The 21,837-nt window shown below is 16.7% G+C and overlaps 4 protein-coding genes across 8 annotated transcripts; 2 read left to right on the top strand and 2 right to left on the bottom strand.

Moving 5' to 3' along the window:
- Positions 1-1,132: 1,132 nt before the first annotated feature.
- On the top strand, positions 1,133-6,377 carry LOC413792 (nucleoprotein TPR). 2 transcript variants are annotated; one of them, XM_026443136.1, is made up of 11 exons: positions 1,133-1,255; positions 3,095-3,189; positions 3,393-3,612; positions 3,702-4,001; positions 4,059-4,121; positions 4,175-4,371; positions 4,475-4,630; positions 5,096-5,384; positions 5,462-5,590; positions 5,684-5,927; positions 6,273-6,377. In XM_026443136.1, the coding sequence occupies exons 2-11, from the start codon at positions 3,128-3,130 to the stop codon at positions 6,287-6,289; spliced, it is 1,677 nt and encodes a 558-aa protein (XP_026298921.1). In that variant the 5' UTR covers positions 1,133-1,255; positions 3,095-3,127; the 3' UTR covers positions 6,290-6,377. The 2 variants fall into 2 exon arrangements, with proteins under 2 accessions (XP_026298921.1, XP_026298920.1); XM_026443135.1 differs by lacking the exon at positions 6,273-6,377 and having other exon boundaries at positions 5,684-5,995.
- A 4,119-nt stretch (positions 6,378-10,496) lies between these two features.
- LOC411366 (UPF0047 protein YjbQ) lies at positions 10,497-13,631 on the bottom strand. The gene is made up of 4 exons (XM_394840.6): positions 13,392-13,631; positions 12,939-13,109; positions 12,266-12,402; positions 10,497-11,909 (listed from the first exon to the last, which is right to left on the bottom strand). The coding sequence occupies exons 1-4, from the start codon at positions 13,411-13,413 to the stop codon at positions 11,694-11,696; spliced, it is 546 nt and encodes a 181-aa protein (XP_394840.2). The 5' UTR covers positions 13,414-13,631; the 3' UTR covers positions 10,497-11,693.
- LOC726977 (prostaglandin E synthase 2) lies at positions 13,324-21,710 on the top strand. 2 transcript variants are annotated; one of them, XM_026443141.1, is made up of 5 exons: positions 13,324-13,422; positions 20,236-20,310; positions 20,492-20,829; positions 20,923-21,034; positions 21,150-21,710. In XM_026443141.1, the coding sequence occupies exons 1-5, from the start codon at positions 13,333-13,335 to the stop codon at positions 21,513-21,515; spliced, it is 981 nt and encodes a 326-aa protein (XP_026298926.1). In that variant the 5' UTR covers positions 13,324-13,332; the 3' UTR covers positions 21,516-21,710. The 2 variants fall into 2 exon arrangements, with proteins under 2 accessions (XP_026298926.1, XP_026298925.1); XM_026443140.1 differs by lacking the exon at positions 13,324-13,422 and adding an exon at positions 19,645-20,026.
- Positions 15,362-19,900, bottom strand: LOC726983 (geranylgeranyl transferase type-2 subunit alpha). 3 transcript variants are annotated; one of them, XM_026443138.1, is made up of 7 exons: positions 19,758-19,900; positions 18,359-18,469; positions 17,657-17,775; positions 17,056-17,243; positions 16,795-16,986; positions 16,114-16,689; positions 15,362-15,916 (listed from the first exon to the last, which is right to left on the bottom strand). In XM_026443138.1, the coding sequence occupies exons 2-7, from the start codon at positions 18,377-18,379 to the stop codon at positions 15,474-15,476; spliced, it is 1,539 nt and encodes a 512-aa protein (XP_026298923.1). In that variant the 5' UTR covers positions 18,380-18,469; positions 19,758-19,900; the 3' UTR covers positions 15,362-15,473. The 3 variants fall into 3 exon arrangements, with proteins under 3 accessions (XP_026298923.1, XP_026298924.1, XP_026298922.1); XM_026443139.1 differs by lacking the exon at positions 19,758-19,900 and adding an exon at positions 19,164-19,283; XM_026443137.1 differs by lacking the exon at positions 19,758-19,900 and adding an exon at positions 18,754-18,809.
- Positions 21,711-21,837: the final 127 nt, after the last annotated feature.

The following is a 21,837-nucleotide window of genomic DNA, read 5'->3' as shown; positions in this document are numbered from 1 at the left end:
GCAATGTTATTTTATTCTACAAAAGAATATTTGTTCTTTGAATTTTTCATTTTGAATCTAAAATTTTATACTTATTTTTTGTTAAATTTAAATTATTAATAGTTTTATATTATACATATAGCAAAATCAATATTCTTTAAACGAATTTAAAATTATTAAAAAAATAAATAAAATAAAGAAAAATTTTTTCTTAATATTTACATTTTTTCCTTAATATATAAGACTATTTTTATTATAATAAAATTTAATAATAATTGTAATTTAAGCTAAAGTTAATAATACTCATATAAATATAAGTATATAAAATAATATATAAAATAATAATATAAAAGTATATAATATAATATATAATATAATATAATTTAGATAATTTAAAATAAATTATATAAATATATAAAATATTTTAAATTAAATTTAAAATAAAATTAAAAAAAGTTTGAAATTGTGATAAAAATAATTAGAAAATTTAAAAAAAAATTTGAATTAAAATTTTTTAAATATTTAACTTAAATATTTAATAAAAAATTTGAATTAAAATTTTTTAAATATTTAACTTAAATATTTAACTTAAATATTTAATTTCATTTTATTTTAATATTACATTTATATTGTAAATTATGTTATAGAATTATTATACAAATATAATATATATTTTTCAATGATGCAGTTTAAATAAATTGAAAATTTAAAAAAATTTTTTTAAAATATTCAATAATATTTATAATTTTTTATATTATTATATTAATTTTTACTTTGTCAAAAAAATGATGTATTAAAATTTTAAATAAATACTTTAAAAAAATAAATTATTATCTTTTAAAAGCTCCTTTTTATTTAATTTTAATAAAAAATAAAAATTCCTTTAGTAATGTTATTTACGTAATGTTAAAACAATAATAAATTAATATATATATATTATTATTATATATAATTTATAAATCAAAAATTTATAAAATTAAAACTAAATTAAATATTTTATATAATTATTTCAATTTTATATAATAAAGATATAAAATAATTATATTAAAATTTAATATTTAGTATTATGTTAAATATTGTATTATACTCAGTACTAAAAATAACCGCTATGTGTCGCTGGAGAATAGTATATACCTTAAGTTTAGTTTTTTAAAAATCCAAATGTAGACTTACCTAATGATACCATCATCATTTGTTCGTTGATCGAATGAGAAAACAGTGCGTTCTTTACTCTTCAATTGTTACATAAAGGATTTAAAATACAAATAATATTTGTGTAAGTAAAATTGATGTTATTGATATATTTTTAAAATTTAATATATCCTTATTGATAATTTTTTCTTTTTTTATATATACATTTTTTATTCATTTAATTTTATTAATTTTTTTATTATTTGTTTAATATAAATCATTTTTGACAAAATATAGGAAAAAATTTTTTTTTAAAGAATATTGTTTTTAATATACTATTTTAATTAATTTATTGTAAAAGTTTAATATTTTTTATTATTAATTATTTTAAGTTACAAAAATAGATATATTTGTTCTAAATAATTATTCCCGAAATAAAATAATAAATATAATATATATATATATAAAAGATTATTTTAAGAGAATTATTAACAATTAATTAAATTGTTTTCATTTTAAATAATTGAATCTGTACTTTAAAATGGTGGTAAATGGTGGTCATTATAGTGTTTTATGATGATTATAACAATTAATAATATATCATTCATATTACAATAATAATATAATATAAAATAAATTATACAAATATATATTACAAATATAATATTATATAAAATAAATTATATTATAAAACATTTAATGTAAAACTGTAACTATATAAAATATAAAAATTTTATATTAAAAAGAATAAAATTTACAAAAAAAAATATAATAAATAAGATTAATTTTATTCATTTTATTAGAAAAAATTCATATATATATCAATATTTAATATTTAACAATGTAAAATAAATAAAATCAAATAATGTAAATAAATTCGTTTTGAATCACTAAACACTTTTTGATATGATTATTTATATTGTTTCGAAATTTCAATAATATAAATTAATGTGACAAATAATAAAAAAACACTTAAAATATTGTGAAAAGTAAAATTATATATTTTATTTTATTGTTCCATGTTCTAAATAGAATTATTACAACAATACGAATATATTTTTAATTTTATTATAGAAATATAATTACCATTCTGTCTCTTTTTCCCTTCCTTCCTTTTTCTACTATGATAGATAAATTATTAGAGAATATTTTAATATATTTTTATATGTATATATATATATATATATATATTTAGAAATTCACTAATAAAGCCGAATTTTATTTATGCATCAAGAATAGATACTCTTAAATAGATCATATAGCTTCATTAAATAGAATTGATATGCATCTATAAATCTATAAATAGCTAAAATAAATTTTCTTTATATTATTCATTATAAAATATATTTTTATTTAAAAGCTAATAATATAAAATTAAAATGTATTATTACTTAGTCCTAATAATAAAGATATAAAATAAAAAAAAAAGAATACAAATATTTTGAATTCCTTCTTTTTTTTCTTCATATATGTCATATGCATATATATGTGCATATATATGTACATATATATGTGCACATATATTTATACTTATTTAAATACATAATTTAATTTGTATGGTTAAATTATATATTAATTGAAATTATTTTTATTTATTATTATTTAAATACAAGGATTTTAATCATTAACTATGAAAGCTTTAATTATTATGATAATTTATTAACAAAGATAGTTTACTTATCCATCAAAAAGTCATCAGTAATGACCTCTTAACAGCTTATCTCAATAAGCACATTCAATTAATTGATCAAAGGAAGTATTTTACTCATTTTAAACAGTGTCTAAATAATTGTTTCAGTAATTTCAATATAGAAATGACATAATTTTCATAAAATTATTTCCAAAATATAATAAAATAATAAAAAAACAAAATAAAAGTAAATTTATTTAAAATAATAAAATAATATACTATATAATAAATAACATATAAAAAAAATGTAGACATTTAATATTATAGAATAAAATTAATTTTTGTTTGTTTCAGATAATTTTTTTTATATATTGATAATAATTGAAAATGAAGTATATATTAATATTATTTTTTTTTTGTTTTGATTTTAACAATGCTAGAGAAATTACGTAAGTTTTTTTATTATATAGTTAAAATAATTCATATATATATATATAATTTTAAAAATTATTACATAAAAATAAATTAAATAATTCGTTAAATTTGCATGTATTTTTTTATTCTTTTCTACTACTTTTTTATTAATAAAAAATGTTTTTTTATTAATATATAAATAACTAATATAATAATATATATTTTTTATATAATTTAGACATGAGGATATTAAAGATGCAATGTTAAGTTTAGTACATATGATGCGAGATAATACAGAAAAATTAGAAAGACATGAAGCACGAGAACGTCAATTAGGAGAACAATTAAAAAAAATAATTCCAATTTTGACAAAGCGTATGTCAACTATAGACTCATTAAAAATACAATTAACTAAACTTGATGAAAAAGTAATGGGAATAGAACAATTAATCTCTCAGGTATTTAATTAGTTAATTAAAACTTTAAGTAAATATAAAAGAAACATATTAAATTTTAATAAAAAAAAACTTATACTTGTTTTATTTAGAGAGATGAACGAGAAAGAATACAAATGCAAAAAACTGTTGATAGTCTAGAAGATTTAGAAAATCGTTTAGAAGGTTGGCTTACAGATATTGAAAATAAAGTATCAGAAATAAATAGTCGATCAGATACTACATTACCTTCATTTGACAACCCCTCTCATATTATTTCGAAATTAAATGATACAGAATTAATATTAATAGATAGAATTTCAAAAACAGAATCACTTTTAAAATCTGAAGCAATAAAATTAAAAGAGACTACGAATGTTCAATCAGGAACAACACAAGCATTATTAACAGAGGTAAATAACATATTTAAATATTAATTAAAAAACTTATTAAAATTAAATAATTTTTAGATTCAAGATATCAATTCAAGATTGAGTGATCAATCGGGAACAACACAAGTATTATTGACAGAGGTAAATAATATGCTAAAATATTAAGAAATTCATTAAAATTAGATACTTTTTAGATTCAAGATATCAACTCAAGACTTAGTAGTGTTGAAGTTTCATTAGAAAAAGTTAAAGAACAATCACAAAACATAAAGAAGAAATTACAAGATTCTCAATTTGATACTATTTCAAATATTGATAATTATGCAAGAATAATACCTTCTATAAAGAAACTTTTAGATGATGTTTCTGAACAAATTAAAGAATTGCCACAGTATGTATTTATATTTTTTTCAATATATTATTATTAAAAAAAATTATTTAAATATTAAAAATTTTTATTTAAAATTATAAATTATAAATATTATGTTATTTAGAACCATTGAAATGCAAACTTTACATAATAAAACTCAAATACTTTTACAAGAAACAAAGCATATCTTAAAAGATATTGTTGCTAAAGGAGTTGATGATATTGAAAATAAATTAATAGAAACTAAAAATGAAACTAAAGATACTATAGGAGCACTTAGGTATTTTTATACAATAATATATTTCTAAAATGTATTTCAATTTAATTATTTTAGAAATGCAATTAATTTATGATATTCCTACAATATATGTTATTTTATATTACTATTTTATTTATTTTATTTACTCTTTTTATGTGTACATTAATTAAAAGTTTTACATAAAATTTAAAAAAAAAAATTTACAATATATCAACTAATATAATAATTTTTTAATATTTCTTTAATTTTAAATTTCTCTATATATTAATCATTGAATTGAATAATCATAAAAATTATTATATAGAATATTATATAGAATAATGAAATAAAAAAAATTATAAAATAAAATACATTAAATAACTAATAAAACATATTTTGGGAATATTACAAATAAATTATTAATTCTTTTTTCAATTATTAAAATTATTAAATTTTTACGAAAATTTAATAATAAAAAAATCTTATTGAGTATTTCCGAGGTTTTAGAATGGACTTGGCAAATAATGCTGAACATGTAAATCAAGAATTAAATGATCTTGAAAAAGGTCAATCTGTAATAGTATCAATGGCTGATCATGTCTTAGACACTAAAAAAAGAGTTGAATATGGTGTACATCAAATTCTTTTAGAAGTAGGAGATTTAGTAAAAGCACAAAGTACAAATATTAATAATACTCTGAATCAAAGATTTGATGGCATATCAAATGATATTATGGACAATCAAAATGGAGCTTTAGCAAATTTAAGTAGTAAAATGGAACAAGAAATGAATCAGGTAATTACTATATGTTTTTTTAGAAAATTATCTTTAAATATCATATTAAGTTTTTTTATTTTCTTTTTTTATAAAAGGTGTGGCGACAAATAAATGTCATGTATCAACAGATGACAGAAAGTGCAAAAGCATTAGATAAATTGCATAAACAAAATGAAGAATACGTTAATGGTACCACTTCTACTATGGGTGGAATGGAAACTAAAGTAATAATTAAAATTAAATTATAAATAAAATAAAATGTATAATTATTAAATATATTAATATTATATTAAATATTTATATATGTGCTTTCATAGGTAAGTGAAATAACAAAACGTATGACTGAAGTTGACGAAAATTTAAATTATCTACTAGGAAGACTTTCATTGGTGACACAAGAATTTAATCAAATCAAAACAGGATTAGGTAATGCATTAGATAATATTAAAGCATCATTCAAAGAAGTTCAAGACAAAACAAATGATTTGAGACATCCAGGACCACACCCAATACCTGAAAATTATAAAGAATTTAATGAATCTGATAATAACAAACCAGATGGTAAGACTTTACCAGAAATCTTCAAACATATTTTTAATCCACAAATTAATTGAATTTTATATTCTTAAAATTTCTCAATAGAATTTTCAAAAATAATTATTTTAATTTTATAAATGTAATATAAAGTATTCTTAATATCGATTAATTTATAATTTATTTTATAATATTTTATACATTTTTTTATAATATTTTACAAAAATGTTAATTATTATAATATATTTTGTTTATATAATTTACCATTTTTTTAATTTAATTTTTATTGAATTTTTTTTTGATTTAAAAATATTTTCTTTTAAAAACATAATATTATAATTAATATTATTTAATAACAAATATTTGTTTTAGTTGTGAAAATAAAATAAAGCAATATCACTTTTATATGAAGGATATTTTCATCATTAATGGCACATATGAAGTTATGTTCAAGACTCGATTTTTATATCACTAATATTAACATTCAATAGTAATAATATGTATCATCATCATATATTGCATAAGTTTTTTTAAAATACATTATTTTTATTTTTGTTTAATATTGATTAAATATTGAACATGTAGAATTTAAAAATATAAAAACAAATGATATCATTAAATATTACTTATAATTCGATTCTTTTAAAATGTATTATTTTTATTTTTGTTTAATGATAATGAAATATAGAATTTAAAAATATAAAAACAAATAATCTTTAATGTTAAAATTTACTTATATTTTGAGCATTATAATTTTTAAATATCATGATATGTATAACTCAAACTATTTTTAATACATATATTGGTCCAGAATTATATTTTATTTTTTTATAAATAATAAATAATTATTAAACGTATTATATACATATATATTTTATATATTATAACGTAATCATTTTTAATTTATATGTTTATGCAAGGAAATTCTAATTAAGATTTATACAATGCATATATATATTAGAATCATTAAAATGTAAAAAGTTTGATTAATATATTTTTATATTATCATGTTTTACAATAAGCAATTTAATCAAAAATAAAAATATGTAAAAGAATAACTATATTGTAAATATCTTATGTTATTATAAAGAACAAATATTAATATATATTTTTCATACAGATTGAATAATAATTATGTATTATTCATGAAAACTTTATAAAAATGTATAATTTATAATCATTATAATATTATATTAGTGTATTTTTTACAACTTTTCAAGTTTATTAATAAAACAAAAATATTTTTTTCATTCTATCAAATATAGTATTCTATTAAATACAGTATTACCATGATCCTTGTATTAATAAACTGATATTTCATATAATATAATATAATTCTAAATATACTTAAAAATTTAATTTAAAATAAAGTTGAAATATGTAAATGTGAAATATTTTAATCAATTATACAAATATATAAAAATTAATTATAATTTAATGCAATTTTCTAATTTTAATATTAAAAAATTCTATATTTAAAATGTATTTATAGCATAAAAAAGAAAAATATTATTTATAAATTAAATATATAAATTAAATTTTAATATAAAATAATATGAATGTTAAAATTATTTTAATATAATTCTAGTAATATTTATGATAATTCAAAAAAAATAAATTTTATTAATTAAATAAGATTGTATTGTTAATATGTATTTAATGATTTTTTTAATAATTTAATAATTTAATTTACTCTGAATACATTATGAAATGCAATTTAATATTATATAATTTTATAAAATAAAATAAATTTTAAATTTCTTATTTTGAAAATAAAAAAATATAGATTTTTAATCTAATAATATGAATCTATAATTTATTTAATTTAATTGTATTTTTTTTTAATTATAATAAACAAAAACAATAAAAATTTATAATTTTGTTCATAATCTAATTTAAAAAAATACAATAAAAAACAAAGTAAAATATATATATAATATATATATATATATAAATATAAATATATAAATATAAATATATAATATAAATATATATATATATATATATATATATATATATATATATATAATAAATATAAAATATAAAAGAAATAAATATATAACTATATAAAAAAATAAATATATAAACATATAACTGATTTTAACATGTAACCAATATTAACAACTTATTTTTTCAAATTTAAAATTTTTTATAAAATATTATAATTCTATTATACATAACATGCAACTAAATATCTACATTTAATTATTTTTTTGTTATACTAATAAAAAAATGGTATTACAAACACAATTTTAAAATTTATATTTTAAATATGAGTCTTTGAATACAGATGATTCATTATTATGTTAAAGAAATTAATTATTTCACAAAAACAATATTACTTAAAGAGCATGTACATTGTCATAAAATAAATTTAAAATAATACTAAAACTATATTTGAAATATATCATATAGCATAAAATTATTATTATCATATTATAATATATATATTTATAATTGTACATAATTCAAACTATATTACTTAACTACCCTATATTTCATTATTTTCTAATCATAATGCATATGATTGATTATGATAATAATCGATTATATGTACAATTCATTAATAATGATTGTTTTGTGCAATAATTATGCAATGATTTAATTTGTTATTTTTTATTTATGATTGTATAATAGATAAATTAACACAATATGTTGTTTTTATAACAAAATTTTGTGTCATTATTTTTTATCTATTTCATAATCAGATCTTGTAATAAAATTTTAATTATAATTTTCATTTTTTATATCAAATATAATTTAAAGATATTAATAGTATATTGAAACTTACTATTTAAATTTAACTTACATTTTAAATTTAATGTTATACAAATTGATACTTTTCTTTTTTTAATTATTTGAGTAAACAACTTGGTATAAAAATGAAATATAGTAAATTTAATTTTGTAAAGTTATATCTTTTCTTTATATATTATAATGAAATTTTTTTCAAGCTGCATAAGAAGTCATTGTATTTATTTTATATAAACAATTCTATTTCTACATTTTAGGGATAATATACAATTATCATATTTGCATTTAAACTTCATTACATTCACTCATAAATATGGTTCTCACTCTATTCCTTTCGCTTAAATAACTTTATATATACATTTAATAATATTAAATTTAATGTATAATAGTATTTAATATGTATTGTATAATCCTAATATATTAGTTTTCTATAATTTGTTATTATAGGTCCACTATATCCAGCTAAATAAAAACTAATATTTCATATATTTAGAAAATTTTAATTATGAAATAACTTAGAAAGTTGTAATTATATTAAATGTTATTTATCTCATAATCAAGACATAAAAATGTCTTATTTTTTATTAAATATTGAAATACAATTTATTTTTTTAAATATTAAATTTAAATTTTAATATTTATTATAAAGTTGTAATATTACAATATTAAAAATTAAAATTTTTCATTATTGGATAAATAAATCATAAAATAGTTTAAAAAATGAAAATATATGAAATATTTGCATGAACTTACATTTGAACAATATTTGTTAACATTTTCATTAAATTATCTATTATATATGTGATTTGTTATTTAATATTTAATATTACATTACATATGAAACAAAACATAGATATTAAAACTGATTAAGTTTAATTTTTTCTACAGATATTTTATACACATAGGAAAATAGTAAAAAATCTTAGAACAAATTTGCAAATTGTACACACAATTATATTACATCATGTTTTTAACATTCTTTTTTTGTAATAATATAAAATAATTTCTTTTAGAAAACAAAAAAGAAATGTAATTATACACATAAATGAAAAACAATATTATAAATTGCTATTTACTTAGTGAAAGCTTAATTTCAATTACTTGTACAAGATATTTATTTTTTTACAGGGTATATAATAAATATATGACTTAAACTTTTTTATATATATGATAATCATATGATAAATATGATTTAAATTTTTTTATGATTGAATTTATAAATTTATCAAATTTTTAAATTTGTTAGAATAACAATGATTATAAAATAATCAAAATATATATAGTTCACATAATATGAAAATTTTGAATGTTAATTAAAGAAAATAAATATTTTAATTTTAATAAATCATTGTTGTCATCAGAAACAATCATTTTTTATTAAAAAAAAAAAAAAGATTATATTTTCTTTTAATATTAAGAAAAGATTAATTATATTAATTGATTAATTTTTAAAATATAATATATTATTGTTATATACTATTATTTTGCAAATATAAGAATTTTCAATCATCTAATTTATGAAATGACTTAATTATCAGTAAATTGCTATGAATATCAATTAGCGAATATAATATTAATTTCTATAAACTTGGATATTATAATTATTTTTCGTTATATTTATAAATTTTACATATTTAAGAATTTGTCTTATTGAGCACATTAACGGAATTATAATTGAATTTATAGTTTAAATATACGAACTTGTTCCATAATTTTTTTACGAGCAAAAAAATTATAATTTAGTAAAAATTTATTATAATTTTTGATAGTGTTATTTTTGAGCTTTTAATGTTTAAGCTTTTAATTATATGAATTGCATTGGATACCTCACATTAAAGCATATTTCATTAATCATAATGGACGACCATTTATGCTATATATGAGAAAGATTAACAACTAACATCGACTGCTTGCTTAACAGTATATTAGATACGTCAACAAGCTCCCATCATAAGCTTTGGTTATTTTAGTAACATTGTAAATAATTTTACAACTCTTTGCAGTGCTACATTCCTAGATGACATTTCATGTTTCAATTAGATTAATTAAGATTTCTAGAATATTTTTTATGAGTAAATATTTAATAATGTAATAAGTCTAAATCATTATTTGCATAATTTGATGATTTTTTTTAATTGTTCTACTTTCATACTGACTTGCCCACATGTTATTATATATATTATTATATTATTATAATTTATGTGGATATCTCTAGCAGAAGTATATTAGCACAGCAAAGAAGTGTTGATTGTAACCTATATACACCCCCAAATGCATTGGAAACGTCATTAAAAATATCTACCCTATGATAAGCAGTGAGTTAGAAAGTTATAACATATTGCACATACCCAAACTGAGATTATCTTACATTATAAAAATTCATGCAAGATCTCAGCTGAGCAATTATTAATGCCATTTTCCTTATTAATCTTTTTTTTACAAAAGAATTATTTAAATAAAGCTATGTAATTAAATTCGGAATATTGGACGCATTATATTGGAATGCATTACATTAATTTTCTAAGAGTAATAAAGAAGAGTGTAGGATACTTGTATTGTAATTCGTTTATATTTATTTCTGAATGCTTGTAATATACAATTGCCTTGGCAGTTTAGAAGTACTGAACAACATTATGTATTTAATGAACAACATTTTTGGATAGTTACTGTTAACTGAATTTAATCTAAATAAAATCATGAAATGTATACTAAATATTGACATGCTCATTTAAATAATATAAATTATAAATATACTATGTGAATATAAAAAAATAAAAGAAAATGTGAAATAATATCAAGAAAGATAATAAATATAATTTTATGATTTTAAATCATGTCATTATAAAAGATGTTTAAAATTTGTAACAGTAAATGGATATAAGAAAATGCAATATCTATAAATATTTTTAAAGTATCCATACACTCTTTTCTGAATTAAACTCTTAAAAAATGACTAAAGATAAGCAGCTGCTAGCTTGAATCACTGGATGTAGATATGCGCAGCTGACGTTTGCTACGTCTTTGGGGGTGTGAGTGGTCCTAGCTGCTAGTAGAAGCAATAGGACTAACAGGACTCAAAGGACTACGTGCAGGATCCCTGAGACAACCAGTCAATGTAATAGCTACTTTACGACTTCCAGCATCATTACGGTGTTCACACAACCAAATTCCTTGCCATGTACCCAAAGTCAACTTGCCATCAGTAATTGGAATACTCAATGAAGAGCCCAGAAAACATGCCTTTACATGTGCTGGCTATAAATAATATAATTATAAAAAACTATATAATTTTTAATTACATATTTTTTAATTACACTTATATATAAATTTATAAGTATATTTTTAGAAATTTTTATTTATATTTGAAAAAAAACTAAATTTTTATTTTAAAAAGATTTACTATTTAAAATAATATATATTTAATATTTTTTTGTTTTTCTTTATATTAATATGATTATTTTTATTATATAATATTATATATATATATTTATATAAAATATTAATCAATTATAAAAATTAAAAAATGTGAATATATATATATATATATATATATAAATAATGCACAGCACAATCTAATTTTAAAACTATGAAAAAAAATTTCATGAACTTACCATATCATCTGGTCCTTCACAACTGTGTCTATAGGCCAAACCTTCAGGAACTATTTTATTAAGCATCATTTCTACATCATCTCTAACATCTGGATCCCAATTTTCATTTAGTGCTAAACTTGCTGATGTGTGAAGAACTAAAAAGTAATAAATATATTTTATTAAGACAACAATTTTATAATATTAATATTTATATAATTGTACATATTTATAGTTATTTATAGTTCATATGTTTGCATTTAATATATTTTATATGAAATATAATGAGATTTACATTCTTAATATATTTATAAAATTTTTAATAAAATATAATAAAATTTATATAAATAAATATAATAAAATATAATAACTAATTATAATTAATTATAAATAATAATTAACTATAATAAAATTAATTAAATTCAATCATTTTTTTTTATTTTATTAAATAGCAATGTATCATTTCCTTTATTTTTTATTATCTATATTTTATATTAATTATTTATATTATATTTAAGGTTGTCAGTAATATTAATAATAATATTTAATAAACAAAAATAATATTGTATATATTCTTTCTATATTTTTTACATATTTCTCTTTATATAATATTATTATTATTATAAAAAAATTAAATAGTTTTGTTTTATACTATACTAGAATATAATCATTTTTTATTGAAAAAAAAACTCACTTTGTATATGACAAAGCCCAACTGAAAATTCGCAGAGTTCTGGAATTCTTCTTAAGATTTCTTCGGTAACGTGATGAATACCTCGGCGCTGTGGTCTTAGGTTAATCTTTGTTTGAAACCAAGCAGAACCGATTTGAATTCTTCTATTTGACGAGGCCATGATATGATACGCTGTAGAGATTACACACTTAACTAGACTGTGAATAATATTTTCCGCAAAGCGAAGATACGATAAAATCTACTTCAAGCCAAAAATCACAATACGGTCCACTCCATTAGATATAGTATGCGTTTACTATCTTCGCCGCTTGTCGGCTATAAGATGTATGGATTTAACCACATCTTTTAAGATTGTCTAATTGCATCTGCTATATTTCGTACTCATAAAAAGGTTATGAGAAATAATGATTCAACGTGCACATACGTATCACGTTTATATACATGTACGCTCACCTTCACCTATATGGAATATCATAAGTATCAGGTACGCATACTAATAATAAAAGAACAAGATGACAATATTATTTCAAAATAAATCATTGTATCACTGAAACATTAGAATCTTTTAATGGAAAGTTTGCTTAGTAAAATTTTAACAATGATAAGCCATATTGTTCGCCATATCAAATGTCAGAGAATAAATAAATCGAATGGTAATCCAAACAATAATGCAAGTTGCGTTCAGTAATAGTACGTTCTCTACTAGAACTATTTTATTCCCTATTGATTGGTTTTTAAAAGCAGCAAATTAAAAATTAAATACTAAAATAAAAATATAAAAATAATAAAATTATTTAATTCTAATATATATTTATTAATAATAATTCTTCAACATTATTAATTTGATTATACAACTTATATAATATATATATTATATAAATTATATGAATTATTTATATATATATATATATAAATTACTATTATTAATTATTATTTCTACATTATAATTTGAAAAAATATAATGTAATAAATTAACTAGAAAAATAAAATATATTAATATATTAAACAAATGATTTTACACTAGAAAAAATAAAAAGTCATATTTCCTTATAAAATAATTTTGCATAAAATAAAAAAATAGTATATAATAATAATATATATACTTAGTAATATATAAATAAATAAATAGCAGCTCTGTTATATTAAATATATATAATATAATAATAATATTATGATATTTTTTTATATTTAAATTTGATGAATATTGGAATATAATAGAAAAAAGATAATTTATTTCTATAAATATATGAGATATTTTGATAAATATATTAATCATTTAAATTAATGCTTTGAAATAAGTAATTAATTATTTTCAAAATTATTATAGAAAAAATGTTTTAAAGTTTCATAATTTTAGAAAAAATTTAACATAACAAGTTGAATAACTTTGCACATGTAAAAAACATGTAATATATAAATATGTATCATAAAATATATATCTTTTAACGTATCAATCTATTAAATATTATCTCTAGTAAAAAAAAAAAATATATATTATTTAAAAACTATTCATTCAGAAAATATTTAAGTTTTAATAATAAAAATTAATAGAAGGATATTAATAATATTCGATTTTTATTTTCTTAAATTAAATCCTTAAAAGCAAGTATAACTCCTAACCTAAATATCGAAATTTTCTCTAAAAATTTTTTATTAATTCTTTTTAAAATATTTATCAATATAATTTAAAAATTTTTTATTTCAAATTATCTAATATTATATGTTCTATTAAAAAAGTTTTAAACAGTTAAATATAATGATCCCGACGAAAATGTAAAATATCTAATTCAGATATTTAAAATTGAGATTTTCATTTAGTAAAATTCATATGATAATGAATTTATTAATATTTAAATTTTATTTAAACTATTCTGAATTCATTAATACTTAAATTTCAAATTTTTTTTAACAAGTTTTTTGAATTGATACTCAACACAAACTTATATAATTTTATAAGAAATAAAAAATGAAATCAATATATTGAAAAGTGTATAATTTTATTCAAATAAATTTGAATTTAAAATATTTCTCATGTATTTATTTATGAAAATATTATATTCTTTTATTTATATATTATTAATATTATATCCTTCTAAAATAATATATCATAATAAATATAAAATATTATAGAATAATTTAATAATATTAATTATTTAATATTATAAATAATTAATATTATATAAAAATTTAAATAAAAATTAATTGAAAAAAAATTATAAAATGAATTCAAAATAATAAAATATATATATACATTATATATAAATTCCATTAATCAATTTTAATATTTATAAATACATGTAAGAGTTATATGAATAATAATATTGATAGAAATAAAAGTTAAAATAAATAATTTTTCAAAATTTTTTTATAAATTTTTTAATTGCATATATATATATATATATATAATACAAAATAAATAATAATTATGTATTTTTATTTATTCCATAAACAATTTTACAATTTTATTTTTTATATTTCTACAATATTCAATTATTCAATAAATTAAATAATTGCATATGTATGTATTTATAAAAATTATTTTATATATAATTGTAAATCTGGATTGATTTGTATAATATTAGTTTGTAATTCTGTGGTACTACAAATTGGATTTTCTCTTAAATCAAGCAATTTCAATTTATGTCTTTTTAATAATTGTAATATTTCTTCTAAATTATTTAATTTATTATTCCTTAATGACAAAACTTCTAAATTTTGTAATGTAGGAAATTTTTTTAAATTTTTTAGTTGATTACTTGAAAGTGATAATTTTTTACAATTTTGTAATAAAGATAATTGATTTAATAAATTTGATAAACAATTTGCACTAAGATTTACTTGTTCAAAAAAACCGAGATGTTCATTATTATTAAGTGTAGTTAAGTTTAATCCTGAAAGATCAATTTCTAAATTTATTTCCTGATCTTCTTCTATATACCATAATTCATATACTTTATATTTAATTATGAATTGGCTTCCTAAAAAAAATATTTATTACTTAATTTTTAAAAATATTATTAATGATGATATAGAAATGTTAGAAAAAAATATAATAATTCAAAATTAAAATAATTATATAAATAAAAATAAATTTATATCAAAATTTATAATTTTTAATTACATAGATATTAAAAAATTTTTATAATATATAAACAAGTATATTAAATATACTTACGTAAATCTTTATAATAATTAAAACGAAGAGAATCAATGTTGATAAGAATATTTAAATTTGTTAAAATATTTTCATAAAATTTTATAAAATCAATCTTTTTCATTAAAAGTATACTAGTTAAATAAGCCCATTTATTAGTTGGTTCCATTTCTATAAGTTGTTTATAACTTGATAATTGTTCTAATAATTGGTCTTTATTAGAGCAATATTTATGTTTTTTTTTTCTATATATCCATTTCTGATTGATACAGAATAAAGGGTAAGATATTCTTTCAATATTAATTTCAATATTTTTTGTTTGATTCATTTGTTTTTTAAATTCTCCAAACCATAATTTTGACATTTTTGTTTCTTGCCAAGATTTCCATTGAACAGTTTTATTTTCATTATTTATTAATAAACATATTGATTCAATTGATATATTTTTATTAGCAAAAATGATCACATTATTATTTTTTATTAATGCTTGAGAAAGAATAGGAAAACATTCATGGGTATTTAATAACCATCTTTGATAAAACCAAGCACTAGAATCATTAGGATCTGTGAATGTAGCATTCATTACTAGATCTAATTCTAAAAAAAAAAGATATTTTTGATATTATATATTATAAAATAGTCTTAAAATAGATTAAATAATAACAAATATTAATTAGCATTAATATTTTATAAAAATATTACCTTCTTTCTTTTTTTCATAAATACTGTTTTGATTGGAACTATGAAATATTTTTGATAATAATTGACTTCTGTAATGCCAAGAAGAATAATTAGAAAAATTATTTAAAATTTTTGAAGTTGCAAATTGAAATTCTTCTTCAGGAGAAATTCCTGCTTTCTGTACAATAAACTCTCTATAATTCCAACAATGAACTATAAAAATTATATTTTATTATATTTTGAATAATAAAAATAAAATATTTAATAATATTAATAACTTACAATTTCTGTCATCCAAATTTAAACATTTATTGCATAGCATTAATTCTTTTTTCCAATCACATTCCATTAAATGGTTCATAATCCATATTCGTTGATACCATACCCAATAAGATTTAGGATTTTGTTTCAAACAATTTTCAGTAAGTAATAATTCACTTTGATAAAAATCTTTTAACAACTTTTCTTCCCTATTTTATTAACATAATATATAATTATATAAATTATTATTAAATAAATATTGATCTTAGCATATAATTGTAACTTTATATTTTAATAATTTTTACTTGAATTTAAAATATAATACATGCATTATTTATAATATTTGAATTTTCATTATTTTATATTAAAAATTTTCACAATACTATTAATATACAAATAAAAATATTTAAATATTTAGTATTACTAATATTAATAATTATAATATATTAATAATTATATTTAATATTAAACAATTATTTTATAAAATAAAATAATAAAATTATATACATATTAAAATTTAAAATTAGAAATATTAAATAATGTAAAAAACATAATTATTTAATATTAAAAAATTCAAATTAATATTAATAATCAAAAATAAAAAAATTATTACTATAATTACCAATTATTGTTTATAAATGCTTCTCTACGAATATTCCATAAAGTATAAATATCTGGATTTTGTAGTACCATACGTTCAGTAACCATCATTAGCTCTTCATCATAAATCTTATCTTTTCTCTGCAACATAATAACATAAAATTAAATAATTTAATTTAAATTAATGTGTATTTAAATTTTAATGTAATGTATTAATTTTTCATTTCATTTTCTTTAATTATATATAAAATATTTCAATTATTGAAGTATAATATTAATTAATATAATATTAATATAATTGAAGCAAATAATAATAAATTTAGTAAAATAATATAAAAAAAATCATTTGCTTATTCAATTAAATATTTGCAAATAATAAGAATATATTATTCAATTATATTAAATTATATTTAAGTTTATTTATTTAATTTATATTATTTGTATTATAATATATGACAATTGTATATTGTTTATATAAATAATATTTAAATTTGACTGGCATTATATTTATATTATATTTATAAATATCCAATATATGTACTCAATAAATTTTTAAAATCATTTTTTGAGTTTTATTTATAAAAATTTTATTTTGTATTTTTTATTTATTTTTATATGAAAAATTATTATCTCTTTATTTGTACTATTATGATATTGAATATTCATAATATAAATTTATCTTATTATATGAAATATATATTAAATGATATATTTATAAAATTACTTTTTTAAACACAATACTCATTCCAGCCTTATAACGTAAAAGTTTTTCAGCTCTTTCCTTTTTTTTCAATGCTTCTTGTTCTGCAGTTGTTCGAACTTTTACTCTACCATGCTGAAAATTAATTTTTTTATTAAAATAATTTTTATTGAATATAAATATATCAAATATAAAATATTAAAAATTATATAAACTGATCAAAATATATATACAAAAAATGAAAAAAATATTACATTTTAAAACAAAATATTAAATTATTTTGTTATTTATAATATGTATTATTTATTATTTATATTATTTACTTATTATTGATTTCATATTTAAATATTAATTCATAAAAAAAGTGATTAAATAAAAATAAAACGAAAAATATATTTGAAATAAAGAATTTTTATTACCATACTGAATATTTTTCAAATCTTCTAATTATATTTGAGTTTTATTTAATTTTAAGGTTAAGTTAGTTTATTATTTTCTTTATATCCTTTTATTTATTAATATAATTAATAAATAAATATTTTTTAAAATGATAAATATAATACTCATTCTTGATATTTAAAATAAAATTATAAAAATGTTTAATTTCATTTAATTTTATTTCATAAATCTAGTTCAATTACTTTGTATTTTTAAATATTAATTAACAAACTATATATATATGTTTGTATATATATAAATATGCACAAATATTCACATATGTTGTATAAAAATTTGATTATATTTTTAAAAATCTATTTAATTTAATAATTAATATTAAATTTGACAGTTTCAATTCTTTTTTAAATGTAAATATATACGTATAAACTACCGATTATAATTGAGATTCTGCGTGCGCATAATGTGTGTGTGTTGTGTGCGCATATATGCATGTATTATGTAATCTTTAAATTTATTTGTTATAAAATAGTTGGATATCAATTATTAATAATATAAGTAAATAAAAAATTTGTAACTATTAAATTTATTAGTATTATTATTTTTATTCTAATAACAAATTGAAATAAACATATTCAAAATAAAATAAAATAAATTTTTATTTCTATATAAATATATCATAATTTATAAATAAATAATATTATATATGAAAAATATAATCAAAGTTAATTATATTTTTATATATGTAAATAATAAGTCATATTAGTTATGTATTTATTTGTTTACAATCTACAAACAAAAATACGAATTTCTGAATATTTTCTGATAATATTCCAATTTACTAATGATCCATTATGTATTAAATGGCAATGAAATATGATTAATATTTGAATATAATCTTTTTTTGGAAGTTTTGTGATTCAAAATAATTTGTTTTATAATATTTAAAATAACTAATTTATTTTAACTGTGTGTTATAATATATAAGACTTTATGATGTCTATATTACAAAGACTGTCAAAATTACCTCAAAATTTATATTGTTTTACAAACATTCAAAGATATCCAAAACGAAATGAAAGTTTTTTATCTGCATCTCGACAATCTTCATTATTGAAAACAATATTTAAAGCAAGTTTAGTAGGAATTTCTATCGGATTTCCAGTTGGTATAATTATTACAACAGGTTATTCTTGGTATATAAATAAAAAAGCTGCAAAAACTTATCATTTGGAAGGGAAAGAAAAAAAAATTAAAGTACTCCAAGAAAAACCATCAGTACCAGTTTCTAGAGAAGTACATCGAATTTAAATATAATTATTAAAAATATTAAAGTTATATTTAAAACATTGATTTTTATATTAGATTTTAATTTTTCTATTTGTGAAGTATTTATATATTAATATATTATATCTATTCAAAATTTTATAATTTTATATTAAATTTTAAATTCAATATATTATATATTAATATTTTTTTAATTTAACATCTTATTTTTATTGTAGGTTGTTTCTCCAATGGATTCTACTGAATTAAAGTTGACTTTATTTCAATATCAGACCTGTCCTTTCTGTTGTAAGGTAAAATATTTATATTTTTATAATTTATTTAATAAGTAATAAATTAAATAATGATGTATATATTTTTAAACAAAAATATAAATATAGAATTATTACATATATTACATATTAAATTTTAATTTTAATTTTTTAACAATAATATCATGAATTTTAATAATTAATAAATATAAAAATATTTTAGGTCAGAGTTTTCTTAGATTATTATGGAATATCTTATGATATTGTGGAAGTTGATCCTGTATTACGAAAAGAAATATCTTGGTCATCTTATAAAAAAGTACCAATACTTTTAGCACAAATAGATTCAGGATATCAGCCTTTAAATGATAGTTCAATGATTGTTTCTCTATTAGCATCATATTTAAAAGATAGGTCACAAAAAATAAATGATTTAGTAGAATATTATCCAAGTATAGCAATGCATGATGAAAATCAAAAATTGAAATATGAAATCATGAATAAATATTTCTTAATGTATAAAGAAAATTTAATTTCAGATGAAAACATTAATGAAGTTATGTAAGTTTTATTATACAAATAATAACATTTCATTTTTCTATATTGAAGTAGATTAAACTTTATATTTTGATTAATTTATATCTTTTATTATAGAGAAGAACGTAAATGGAGACAATGGGTTGATGATGAATTTGTACATACACTATCACCAAATGTATATAGAACACTTAGTGAAGCTTACAAAACTTTTAATTGGTTTTCTGAAGTAAGTATTTGACAATAATTAAATAATCAAACAAAATGTATATCAATTTTAATGCTAATATATAAATTTAAAAAATAATAAAAAAATATATATAATAAATAATTTCATTAATTAGGTTGGTAAATGGGAAGAATATTTTCCCATGTGGGAAAGATTAATAATAATAAATATAGGTGCTATAGCTATGTGGTTTATATCAAAACGTTTAAAAAAAAGACATAATTTGAAAGATGATGTTAGACAATCTTTATATGATGAAATTAACAAATGGTTATATGCTATTAAAAAACATGGTGGTACATTCATGGGAGGAAAAAAGCCTAATTTATCAGATCTTGCTGTTTATGGAATTTTGAAAAGTATAGAAGGATGTAGTGCTTTTAAAGATGCTTTAGAAAATACTAAACTTTGTACATGGTATGATGCTATGACCAAAGAAGTAGAAACACACTCAGGAAGCAAATATTTAATGGCTAAATAATTTATACTTATAGATTTATATTAATATCTTTTACTTCAATTTCATTAAAATTATTTTGATTGTATTATTATAATTTATCTTAATTGTTATAAGAAATTAATATAAATAAAATTACATTTTATGTTATTTTATTAAAGCATGTACAATATGTTAGTATATAAGTTAGTATAATTAATATAATAAAAAGAAATAAAATAAATTATATTAAAGATAATAAACTTTTAATGTTAAAAAAATATATATAATATAAAACTTCAAATTAATATAAAAATTAATATAATTAATAAATAATAAAATATCTATATATAAGATAAAAACATTT

This window comes from Apis mellifera, linkage group LG10 (assembly GCF_003254395.2).
Source record: "Apis mellifera strain DH4 linkage group LG10, Amel_HAv3.1, whole genome shotgun sequence".
NCBI lineage: Eukaryota > Metazoa > Arthropoda > Insecta > Hymenoptera > Apidae > Apis > Apis mellifera.
Note: the sequence above shows the minus strand (reverse complement) of the source record. Positions and strands in the feature narration are given on the sequence as shown.